The sequence below is a fragment of the Homalodisca vitripennis genome, chromosome X, assembly GCF_021130785.1.
Source record: "Homalodisca vitripennis isolate AUS2020 chromosome X, UT_GWSS_2.1, whole genome shotgun sequence".
NCBI lineage: Eukaryota > Metazoa > Arthropoda > Insecta > Hemiptera > Cicadellidae > Homalodisca > Homalodisca vitripennis.
The window spans coordinates 138,740,006-138,753,816 of NC_060215.1; the positions used below are offsets into that span (position 1 = coordinate 138,740,006).

The 13,811-nt window shown below is 39.0% G+C and overlaps 1 protein-coding gene across 5 annotated transcripts in view; it reads right to left on the reverse strand.

Annotated features, from left to right (window-relative positions):
• Window positions 1-13,811, reverse strand: part of LOC124369905 (probable nuclear hormone receptor HR3) — a 251,296-nt gene that overhangs the window by 104,326 nt on the left and 133,159 nt on the right. Inside the window, exon 2 of one of the 5 annotated variants that reach the window (XM_046828070.1) lies at window positions 12,465-12,865. The exons of 3 other annotated variants lie outside the window; for them this stretch is intronic. In XM_046828070.1, the coding sequence (XP_046684026.1) occupies window positions 12,465-12,576 (112 nt within the window). In that variant the 5' untranslated portion in view covers window positions 12,577-12,865. Of the gene's footprint in view, window positions 1-12,464; window positions 12,869-13,811 lie in introns of all 5 variants that reach the window. One more of the 5 variants, XM_046828071.1, reaches the window with a different exon arrangement.

Here is a 13,811-nt window from a genome sequence, read left to right on the forward strand (position 1 = left end):
TATGCCAATGTCTTTTCGTGCAATATAACGAATTGTGTGTTTCAGATACACATTTATATAGCAGACGAGCCATTTAGTATATGAAAACAATTAACTGATAGATACACCTTTACTATACTGATTGAGTATATGCCAATGTCTTTTCGTGCAATATAACGAATTGTGTGTTTCAGATACACATTTATATAACAGACGAGCCATATAGTATATGAAAACAATAAACCGATAGATGCTCATTTACTATACTGATTGAGTATATGCCAATGTCTTTTCGTGCAATATAACGAATTGTGTGTTTCAGATACACATTTATATAGTAGACGAGCCATTTAGTATATGAAAACAATAAACTGATAGATGCTCATTTACTATACTGATTGAATATATGCCAATGTCTTTTCGTACAATGTAACGAATTGTGTGTTTCAGATACGCAGTTAACTAATAGGTGAACGTTTGTTATACTGAGTTATTATAGGGAGGATTATAGGTATTAGGGCATTTGACCCGTGAGGAAGACGGTAGATTTCAATCCTCGAAACGATGTCTACTTTTTAAGATATAACGATGGCAAATGTCCCAATCCTATTGTCCTTTCACATATATCATCAGTCAACAAAAAACTTTAAACAAAGAACCAATTTATATAGTGAATTTATAGATTAACGATACGATGTTAACTTCCAGACACACCTTTGTTATATTGATGGAGGCCTATACCAAGAGTATAATATAATGAATAGTAGATTAGGCAGTTAACTGTGGGATGAATCCGTAATGACTGAGTATATGACCATGTCCGATAGTACGGTGTTGAACAATTTGTTTTAGTCATAAAGTTAACTAACAGGCGAACCGTTCTATATTGACTACATGACCTGATTATGAGTATGACCCAGTAAATTACAATTTAACGCCAAACTGTATTAGCTTTCAGAATTGCTTCGGGTAAGAAAGTCGAGCTTACGATATTTTCACATATTAAGATATAATTTCAAATTTTGTTCTGAAATTCGGATTAATTTTCTTCAGTTCGATTCTGAACGATACGGCTAAGTGTTATCAGCCACCGAGTTTATCTGACATCTTCTGCTCTGGGACGCGAGGTTGGAAAAATGTTGACACATCTGGGACACATCGGTCCCAGCGTGTACAGGTAGTTCCCAAAATCAAAACTGATCACAACTGCGAATGTTGGGTTTGTTCCATTTCGCCTTCCGCTTAATCTGAAATATGACACTGGCAGAATCTTGACTCCTGGAATCTAGAGTGTATACGTCCGAAGAGATGCAAAAAACAGTCTGCGACGAAGAAGTTCAAAAACGAACTCATTGCATCGTTTCGACATTAGAGGCACCTAGACTGCAAAATAGGGAAATCCAAATGATGAGGTGTCCACGTTGTCTCATCAGGTGCAAAATTGATTCCAGATATCAGATCTCTGACAGTGTCAGGTTTAAGACGCTGCACTCAACTGAAGGTGAAATGGAGTTAATAGTCAATAGTCAATTTTTTATTGCGGAGACAAAATACATTTGTATAGCAAACGTCAAATATGTTAAAATTTGGACATACATACCACATCGAGCTCTAATTCAGACATACATTTGATCATTCATTCCACGTTCATCCATCACCAATAATTCCCACTTCGTTCGAGAGTCAGTCTTGTTATTGTGTGGTCTCCCACAGTTAACTCAATATTCCCATAGAATCGACCCTTCTCACCTTAGCTACGTTATGTGTATCCACGACTGTCATTCGATGTATTGAAACATTTGAGTTCCCAGATTTGTCGCCTTACACTGGCAACATTGTCGGGCTGTCAAAAGTACTCAGATGTTGGCACCCGACAATGAGGGTATCCGGTTTTGTCGCTCCGAACTCTGCAACCTCTGAGAGATCACCACAGTGTACATAAGCTTGCCAGAGTTGACGTAAGGTTACGGTGTGTAATATACGTACTGACAATCGTGTGAATGACGACAGATCGCCATCTGTCACTACTGCAGGACTAGAACAGGTGGTGGTGACGTGGTGATAGTTTTTACATCGACCGGAGAAGGAACGGGCACGGGTAGGAAGGCAGGGGCTATTGTACTGGTCGACTCCCACGTGACGGACCCCGTTACTCCGCTTCTGTCTCTATATACCTGGCCCTAGCCCGGCCTAACGGGACCCCGTCTATCATCTGTTGCCTACAGCCCTTCCCCGGCCCCGAGATATGATTGAGACTCCAGATTAATATCGGAGCCCTTCCTTTCTCTCACGCACACCGACACGTCCTCCTGAGAGGACATCGATAGATTTGAGATGTATAAAAAGTTCCAAAAGAATAAATGTTAACCAAAATAGAATAGCGTACAGTCTTACTGCAACAGAATTAATTAACAACTTAATTTAAATAAACATTATTCATATCAATTGAGTTGAATGTTCAAGTAAATACATAAATGCTAACACATAACCACGCCTAAACTTTCTCCTGCCACTCTTGTAATAAAAACACTGCTCGTCATACTCGGTGGCACTGGGCCATGAAGTACCGCCTTGCCCTGAACCCATCTTGTCATCCGCCATAAAACACACATACGTACTTGATTAAGATGTCAGCACTCTGCCCACATTACCGTCAACGTAGTACTGAGTGTATACTTCATTCATCAGCAGCCATTCCTCCTACCAGCCACAAGAGGGTATATAGCGTACTAAGTACTTGATTGAAATGTCAGCAATCTACTACATCGTCCTCAACGCAATATTTAGAGTAACACATTAACCGGTACTCATTCCTCCTACCAGCCACAGACGTGTATGTGGTGTACTAAATACTTGATTCTAATGTCAGCACTCTGCTATATCGTCCTCAACGTAGTATTGAGTGCAACACATTCACCTGGACTCATTCCTCCTACCAGCCACAGGATGGTATTTAGCACACTAAATACTTGATTCTAATGTCAGCACTCTGCTATATCGTCCTCAACGTAGTATTGAGTGCAACACATTCACCTGGACTCATTCCTCCTACCAGCCACAGGATGGTATTTAGCACACTAAATACTTGATTCTAATGTCAGCACTCTGCTATATCGTCCTCAACGTAGTATTGAGTGCAACACATTCACCTGGACTCATTCCTCCTACCAGCCACAGGATGGTATTTAGCACACTAAATACTTGATTCTAATGTCAGCACTCTGCTATATCGTCCTCAACGTAATATTGAGTTCAACACATTCACCTGCACTCATTCCTCCTACCAGCCACAGGATGGTATTTAGCACACTAAATACTTGATTCTAATGTCAGCACTCTGCTATATCGTCCTCAACGTAGTATTGAGTGTAACACATTCACCGGCACTCATTCCTCCTACCAGCCACAGGATGGTATTTAGCACACTAAATACTTGATTCTAATGCCAGCACTCTGCTATATCGTCCTCAACGTAATATTGAGTGCAACACATTCACCTGCACTCATTCCTCCTACCAGCCACAGGATGGTATTTAGCACACTAAATACTTGATTCTAATGCCAGCACTCTGCTATATCGTCCTCAACGTAGTATTGAGTGTAACACATTCACCTGCACTCATTCCTCCTACCAGCCACAGACGTGTATGTTGTGTACTAAATACTTGATTCTAATGTCAGCACTCTGCTATATCGTCCTCAACGTAATATTGAGTGTAACACATTCACCGGCACTCATTCCTCCTACCAGCCACAAAAGGGTTGTGGCATACTATATACTCAGATATCAGCACTTCGCCACATCGCCCTAAATATTGTACTGAACTTGTACCACATTTACCGGCAGCCAGCTCTCTTAAGAACCACAAAATGGAATTCGCGTTCTATGCACAGATGTCGTTGTACTACTTGTCTTGTACCAATCTGCCAGCATCCCTTCGTCTCGGCCTCCCATCCCGGAGGTACTGTAGGTCAGACCAGCAAGTGTACACCCCAGTGAGGTGCCTGAGGCTCACCTGTGTGCCGGTGAGAAGGTGTGTGTCTGCACAGACCCAACAAGCTGTTGCGTACCTCTACTTTCTCCCCTTACGTCACTGCATCGCTCACGCAAGCTCTTTAATTACTAACCCACACACTTTCGCTTTCTTCACCTTGCCGGATTTCTGAATATTCAAATTTTAATTCGTAAAAAATCGCGTCCAGGTGTATGTAGTTTGTACTGGGGAAATGGCAAAGTTGGGCCTCTTTTACAGGGGAACTCTTCCGATGAACGTTCAGAACACAACCTTTGTGAAAAACTGTGTAAATACACTGTAAATATGCGTACTTAATCACAACAAAGCCGTAGCTCGGGATAAGGCATGAATTTATGGCCTTGCATTAGTTAACATGATTTTAGTGGCATCTAACATTACGCTGTTGTACTAACTGTTACAAGTAACATATCAGGTCTGTTGCGTGTGTGTAAGATCCATTCAAATTTCTTTATTTATATCTGTTTATAAAACAAACACGGATGTCAAGGTATTTATACCCTGCGGCTCTAAACTTTTAAATTATAAGAGATACAAAAGTTTATTTTAATGCACTTACATATGGCCTACAATATTGATATTTTGTGGGTGACATATTTTGCCCCATTCCAAAATAGACGTTGGGATATAAGCTCAATTATAACTACCCTCATTACGTCTTTATAAATTAAAAGTAACTGTGAAAACTAGAAGAGCATGTACATAACGTAACTATGGCAAGAAGTGTTGAATTTTGCTCCAGTTCTCCTTTCAATTATTGCAGCGTCTGGTATCTGACGCTGTCTCAGACCTGACTCCTGGAATCTGGAGTCATGTTCGTCTGAAGAGATACTTGAAAGTCGGCACCGAAGAAGCTCAAAACTAATTTCAAATTTAATCAACCCTTCCTAACATACCTATGTTAATTGAGGTTAATTTTACGTAAATGTGTCTGTAAATTTTAGAATGAGGTCTATAGAGAATACATTGTTGGATGCAAACTGCGCTTCGGGTATAACAACAAATCTTAACTTATAATCACGAACAGAACATATTATGTTCATACAGTTTAGATATAAATTAATTATACATAACATGTTTTCAATGAGAAGATTTAGAAGACGTCTAAAACATTTAAATCGTTGAAAAGGTAATGACTGGTACTGGCACCAAAACGAATCAAAGTTATTCGAAATTTTAATAGCAGAAGTTAATCTAAAGATTCTACGGAGGCTGTTGTAAGATTTCTCAGAATTATTACTTTTGGGCTTAAAAAACCAGGTATTTCATTTTGCGCTGAAAAATTTGTAAAGCAGAGCGAAATTGACTTTAACGTTGTGGACTTGTTGGTCTATAGTCTATACTATTCTTCACGATGACACGAGGCTCGGGGAAGCCACAAACACGGCAAAGAATTTCGTAATGCCTCATGAGTGTCGTTTTGGAGAAATAACGAAATAACAACGACATACTATGCAATCGTTCTAGAGGAGAATATCACGAAGATTTTACCCAGAAGTGGATAAGATGAGGCGCCCCTCAACGTTTTTATGTACCAGGCCTCGTTAAACGCTGTGCCTTCGTTTTATGGCGATGTGCTTCAGATGACGTTTACAGAAGAGACCCAAAGTTACCACTTCGGGATTTTGAGTTAGAAATAACAGAAGTTAACACAAGCATCCCAAAAACTTTTGCCGTAATGGCCCAGGCCCCGAGAGCAAATTTGCATTATATAAAGACAATAGCCTTAAGAAAGAGTTTGTTCTTAGGCGTCGTCAGTTTTGAACGGGGTTGAAATAGATGAGTGTAAAAAGCGTTGTTGAAATCGATATTTTTCACATCATACTTTTTAACCCACTTCACTTAAAACAAACCTTAACACACGTAAAGAAAAGTCAAATCAGCGTTAGGGAACCAAAAAAGTTGTTTTGATATGTTAACCCTCACGATACCATCCTATTTCGACCCCCGACAAAGCGGGGCTGATGATAGATGTATTTATCACTGATCATTCTTCTATCCATTTCACGAAATACTGGGTGTTGGCCTACAAAGCAAATTGGTTTCCAACTCATACACTATAATTTGGTAGAAAATGTTGACGTAAGATATGATATGGGTTGTAAACGAAGGTGCATATGTTTGCTATACAATGATTGTTATTTACTCTCTCCCAGATGTTTGAGATTGTGTAAATTTTAAATGTTTAAAATCGAAATTTTACAGAATTGTGTAACTTTACGGACACAGCATTGTTTGGATCCAATCAACATGTATACTCTCGATGAAATACTTTGATTTTAGAGGCAAGTTATTATATAAATGGCTTAAGTAAAAAAAATTAAAGCAATTAGCCAACTGGCCAATTTAGCCAAATTTTCGTGTAAAATAGTTTTATTATGAGTTCTTTACCAATTTTAATGACGTTTTAAACGTTATATTTAATGGGCATTAGCGTTTTTTAATCAATATCCACTTATAATATTTGCTTTTATAAACTATCATATTTAGAATTATTGAAAGCTACTTTATATACATTTATTGTCAAGCCGTTTTATCACGGTCCAAAACGCGTTACGGATAATAGAGCACAGTTGTAAAAATGTTCGACGTTTATAATTGTTTACAATTTCGCGCCTCCTTTTTAACACTTGTTCTTTTGATTGATCTTGTTTACCGACTCGCTTCTGTGTACTTTTCAGCCAGCATTGTACGTCGAATCCTGATTTTGTTGGAAAAGCAATTTGGAGATCGGCTGAGTCAGGTGAATTATTAGTGGGATGAAGTGCGGGTGCAGAATAAGCTAGACAAAATCAATAGTGCAGCTGCAAGGTTGGGGGGTTGGTGGGGGGAGGGGATGCATCCCGGGCACACTCCCGGTCCCGACCTGCCCCACTGTGGCTTCTGCCTGTCAGAGCCAGACTAGACTGTGTCTACATCTACATTTGAGTCTACATCTACATCTTGCATGCATAACGGGGATTTATTAAAACACAATACAGAGTATTTATATCGACCAAAGTTCTAAGATAATTGGAGAATATAAATGTATAACGAATATCTTCAATCTGACAATAATATTGTGGAAAGGCAAAATTTATAAACTCGTTCCGCTCACCCTCACTGGCGACGTAACTGGCCTGAATCTTATCATGATGATCCTATAAAACAAGATAAGAGGAGGAATGCTGATAAATCTGCTCAGTTGCAGATAGGCTTATCCTTCTTACCTCTGTTCAATCTTTGTTTATTATTGTTGGGCTATTCGTCAACTTCTGTTCGGTAGGCCTGCTCAGTTGCAGATAGGCTTATCCTTCTTACCTCTGTTCAATCTTTGTTTATTATTGTTGGGCTATTCGTCAACTTCTGTTCGGTAGGCCTGCTCAGTTGCAGATAGGCTTATCCTTCTTACCTCTGTTCAATCTTTGTTTATTAATTGTTGGGCTATTCGTCAACCTTAACAGCAATATAGGTTTATTACTATTTTTTAATTTTATTTCGTCACACACTTCGAACCCCTCTACGTCTAAATATGATAGAAAACGTTTAAAATTGCGCACCAACACACTGTATTGGATTTCACACCTACACAGTGAGCTAATAAAAAGGTTCAGAAACCTTTCCATCGAAGTAATTACACAGTTTGTACGTGGAATCAATTTGTGATTATTGCTTTCACATTCCCAACTAATTCAGAGCCAACTCTGAATTTACCCGTCTGATAAATTGTTTTTTTCTAACAACACAATGATTAAACGATCAAAATCGACTTTAATGTTTGTGTCAAAAAATATTTACTTTGTGTATGAAACAACAGTTACAAGTCGATAAAAAATGAAAACTTACGGAATTTTCAAAAATGTTCTGAAATTTGCCTTCAGCAAGTAGTTGACATCAGGATCAAAGAGAGGAATTTTCCAAAGAAAATACCAAAGTGTATCGCTTCCAAATACTATTTTAATAACGATCATTGCTTTCTTAATTTTTATTACGAGTGGTTAACCAGGAACGGCTTCATCCATGGTGGTGTTCTCCGCGGTTTGGAGCTGACAGGACTTTCCGAAAACTCCAAGAGGTAGAGTATTACTACTCTAGAGAAATGAGATGAAGCCCCAGGAGGGGTCTCTAACTTTAACTGCAGTAAAGTTGGCTATGGATTCTAACTCATGGAAGTGAATTACATCTCTGTGAAATTACCTTTAATGCAATAGGTCGGTTCTATTTCCAGGATGTGGGCTCTAACTTTAGAGAGGTCTCTAGGCACCAATATTCTGGATTCTAATACCAGAAAGTGGATTACAAGTCAAGAATAATATCTCTAGTTCCAAAAAGTGGGATTAACTCCAGAAGATTGGCTTAAATCAACTTCAGTTAAGTACATCTCAAGTTTTACCAGGAAATGGGATTCAACTGCACTGGTTAGCAGAGGAATCTAGACACCAATATTCTAGATTCTAACAGCAGAAAGTGGATTACAAGTCAAGAGCAACATCTCTAGCTTTAGAAGATTAGCTTAAGTCAACTTCAGTTAAGTAGATCTCAAGTTTTACCAGGAAATGGATTCAACTGCCCTCAGTAAAACTGGATTCTACCGTATCACAATTCAAAAAGCCCTGGGCTTATCTGAAATAACTCTGATATACAGTATCATTTTTCATTCATTCTGCATTTGATCTAAATAAAGTAAGTTTACTAACGTTTGAAGTTTTATTCAAATATCGAAACACAATTTTACGACTAAAAAGAAGAACATAACAGGTCTATAGTTCTGACTACATCGGTGACGCAGACACACATTTCAAAGAATGGAGTCTATTCCAGAAGAACCTGCAGTCAGTGAGGTGCCAATCACCAACACTTGTAGTGGCTAAGAGATAGAGGAGGTTCACATCTTGAATTAATACGATTATTTCAATTGGCTTTGCCGTGATCATTCTCTCCTGATACCTGTATAAGGGTAGGATTAGTCTAAAAAGAACATTGATATCTAAAAGCTTTTCGTTGTCATGAATCAAAGTCAAAGGGTTAGAGTCAATAATAGTGACACAACAAATGGAAAATTGCAAGAGATTGAAATATTTAGGAAGGGTCAAAGATTTTGGATGAAAGGACACTCGTGATTAGGGTAGTGTGATATTTTGGGCAATCTCCACAATTCGAGAAATTTTAATGGCATTCGATATTTTAATACTTCAGGTATGTTAAACAAATTCAAGGAATGATGTGACAGAACACTGTGAGGAAATAAAACATTTTTCAGAGTATCAAACAACAGCCAATGTGTGATTTAGGAAAGAAACTAAATGTTTGACGCCAAAAGTCCGGTTGATTGACAAAAATTGCAACCACATTATCGGTTGAATGTAATTTGGTTATAACTTTACCCAACTAATTAAAAAAAAGTGTTTCCAGAGCTAGATGCTGGACTCGCGTCGTCATGACCTCAGCCTTCTGAAGGACTGGCAAGCAGAAACGTCTGGGTTGACATCTACCACTACAGTCCCACATGAAAACATCGACCTCCACACTCGAGTGCCTTCTAAATCTGCCCAGGTTGCGGAGTAGTCATGGCGCAAAGTCAGGGTAAGTACATATAGGCATATGTCGCTCATGAACTACCGGTATTGCAAACATCGGCCGATAAACCGAGTTTGAAAACATCCCCTTTAACGCGGAAGTGCGGTCGTCCCGGCAGGGTGGTGTCTGGAGCGGCGCCGACTAGGCCAACCGCTACTACCCGTCCTGAAAACATCCGCCACCCAACCACCCACTCCACGTCGATTAATCTGATACCTATCATTCCGTCCCGACGCCACATCACAGAAGCCGGTCACCAACACCAGCAGCGGGCTATGGAGGCGCGGTTTTCACGGATCGTCCAATCTAAAAGTTGAGATAAAAAGAAATTAAATTTTAACGTGGACGTGTCACATCCCTGATTGTAAAGGATTTTTTTCACTTTAATCACGAAAAAGACGATTTCACACATGAAACTGTAAACAATTCATATTTGGCCAACATACAATTTGTGGTTTCTGAAAGGTTTTATAAGTGGGAAGGACAAAACGTCTGAATTGCATCCCCAAACAGAATGGTCTATCAAAACTGCAACGGATTTTAGGCTAAATAATTTTTAAAATGATTGATTTTGTTAACAATCAAGTGTTTAATATCAACACAAATACCCAGATTTTATTGGCGTTTGGCGATTAGACGTTATGAAAGACACTATAAACCAAACTTAACGATGCAAAGCAAATCCGGTGATGAATTCCACTTTGCATTCGGGCTTGTTTATGGATTAGAGATCAATGAGCAAAACAATTAAGAACTGTACGGAGTATTAAGATAACGAATCGGAATCAATGGCATGGATACTGATTATTTCTTAACAATTTCTATTGTTATGTAAACCTTAATGATCATTAATTGACTATAGAGCAACGAAACTATTATAAGAAACATACAAAAATATGAATACCTTTGTTTTAGGTTGTTTAGCCTTGCACTTCGTGTTAACTAGAACTGTTCAGGATAAGCATCTTTGTTACCCACAATATCTTGTACCATATTACAGGCTAGCTTAACATATATTTATTTACTTATTAGAGATTGCATAAAAAATATTGATTTTAACTTATTTATAAAATTCACGGTATTTAAGTTGCTTTTAGTTCAATTTTTAAAATTTTTGCAACATTAATATTGCTTCGTTATCAAGGATGTTAACAACGGCATTACTGGAGTTATCACACGCTCGCACTTCGGTCAAATATCACGGAAAGTGCCTTAACTTCTTAATACGGATTTGATAAGACTTTTGTAAGTCCAAATTGGACATTGTAGATCGTAACCTCCACAAATTGAAAATTTGAAAAATTGGTCGCAAAGCATCTTGGTTAAAATTTGCTTGTTTGGCCAAGATGGTGTGTGCCAGAGATAGCTGGTTCAGGAATGCCTCCAAATCTTGCTTTGCTTCCATCGGTCGCAAAGCATCTTGGTTAAATTTGCTTGTTTGGCCAACATGAAGTGCCAGAGATAGCTGGCTCAGCCATGCCTCCAAATTTTGCTTTGCTTCCATCGGTCGCAAAGCATCATGGTTAAATTTGCTTGTTTGGCCAACATGAAGTGCCAGAGATAGCTGGTTCAGGCATGCCTCCAAATCTTGTTCTGTTGTTATGTAAAGGATTCTAAGCAAGATGACTTGTCTGCCCAAGTGAAATACACGTGATATTTTCAAACGCTGTTCCTGCAACCTGAGTTAATACCACAATTGATTCTAAATACGTAAATGATCCGAAAGTCAACGTTTATCGTAGAGTAACTCTGGCTTTACAAGGAAGTCAAAATATACATATTGGTGGAGAACTGATGACAGTCTGAAACACTGCACTGGGTCGTAGAACTATCAGGGCCAGCTAACATATATACATATTGTTAGGTATACAGCCGTGGTTAGATGTGTGGACAAGCAAGTAGTAAAACCGGATTAAGCTAGTATCCTCCAAATGTGGTCTGAGGGTAACGAATCTGTTTAGAGATTGATTATTTACGAGAGAGTAAGTTATTTAAATAGGATCTGGGGATAAAGTATCTATTTGGAGATTGACTAGTTACGGGAAAGTAAGCTAGTATTCTTTAAATGTAATCTGGGGATAACGGATCTGTTTAGAGATTGACTACTTAGACGAGAGTTAGCTAGTATTTTCCAAATGTGTTCTGGGATAACGAATTTGTTTAGAAATTGACTAGTACTTGTGAGTAAGATAGTATTCGCCAAATGTATTCTGGGCTGAGATTATCTGATTGGAGATTGACTAGTTTTCGAGAGTAAACTAGTATTCAACAAATGTGATTTGGGGGCAACAGATCTGTTTAGAGAGTGACTAGTTACGCGAGAGTAAGATATTATTCTACAAATGTGGTCTGGGGATAATGAATCTGTTTTAAGATTCACTAGTTACGCGTGGGTAATCCAGTATTGTCTAAGTATCATACAGTCAGTACGACAGTATTCACAGAAAAAGTATGACAAAGTAAAGTATTTGTCAACACGGGAGAGAAACGATCCTTCAAGAGTTCATTGAAGATTGGTATTGAATATCTTAAGTTATTTTTAAATTATATTTTTCTGCATTTTCAGAATGTAGGCGTTAGTTTTTTAATTAAAATATACTCTCTTGAATTTTATCTTTAGACATTCTCAGATTTTGTATACGTACTAACAAATGTTTATATTTTTTGACGTTTAAATCTGAATAAGTAGCCAAACAGCAGTTACAGTTTTAATAGATTTGAATTGGTTCAACTCTTAGTCCAAGGGGTTTGTCACTGGAATGCTATCTCCATATTTTGGGTCAAAGTTTTCTACGAATGTAATTTGACTTCTAGTGGTTGAACACAAATCAAGATGTATGTAATCTGTTTAACATCTAGTATGAAGTATACGACACAGATGGATGAGATACAGACCTTTGATGGATCCCGTGGAAGTGTGCGGCTGCTGGTGGCCGTTCTGTCTTTGAGAGTCCTCTGTCACTTCGGCCTCCAGTTTGGAGTTGACGGTGCTCCACATCTCAAACATGTTCACTAGCACTAGGTCACTACACTACGTTAAGGTACGGTAACTCTTCACCACAACTGTTCACTGGTACGGAGTATTGAGATCTTCGATGGCCGGGGTTGTTGGAGGTCACAGTAGGAGTCCGCTGCTATGTGTTATCCAAGTGATCGCTTATCGTAGAGTCATTTTTGTCACAACTAGTGGCAGTGCGAAGACCACTTTCGGAGAGATACATTTTACAGCGGCGGCAGTGGAACAACTTCCGTCCGGTCGATCCGATTCCCATGCACCACGTATTCCATCCCCCAGGCTGCTGAAGAAAAAACCATCAGGATGCCGCTCTCATCCTCTCTCTCACCTACGTTAGGCAAGAATGGGGTACCTACTGGCTAACTCTGAAACCCTACGACTTTGTCTTTCACTGCTTGCACCCCCACTCTGTTTAGACGCCTGCGGGAGATGAGACCCCAAAAAAATTCTTACTGCACGAAATATCACCTAAAATTTCAACGCCAGCAGGGTTACAGTGTGACAATAAACCTACACATAATTTATAAAATGATGCATTTCGAATGAGCTAATACACGATGTCGAAACGTAAAATGGAAAAAGTTTTCACCACCCAAATTTACACGCCACTGCAGAATACCCACTCATAAGAGACCCCTGGAATTTTAGTGAACTTAGAATTCTTCATTGAGTTACAAGATTGCAACAAGTAATGCAGACCTCCTTAAAAAATTTTTGATGAGGCCTAAGATTAATTTATGTTAAATTTTGGAAAGAGGATGAGCGTCGTTTCAGTCCAATGTGGTAGAAACATATGAAAAGACGTTACTTAGAAGGATCAGATTTATGATGATCAAAAATCTACTATGGATACTGTATGAGAGCCAGGATCAAAATTTTCAAATTCCTCCGGATCGAATTCAGATCCAGGTACACATGACTTTTAGTATGCGGTCTTTACTTCTTTAATTGTTTGATTTTTTTTAACTTTAAAAGGGATATCGTTGAAAGCTGGAGAGGGGTAACAAGGAATGTTAGAGTAGAGGGGCTACGGAGAGCAGGCGGGCAGGTACAAGGTACTGGGTACTGGGTACGAGCGCTAGCGGTGTGCCGCTGCCACCGCAACCTTGTGCCATATTCCAGGGCACTGACTGCAGACCGTCCTTCATAGTCATTATACCATGCGCACTCTGGCTCGCGCGTCGCCACAGGACGGATTAGGCCACCCGGTCTCTCGGCGTCGACTT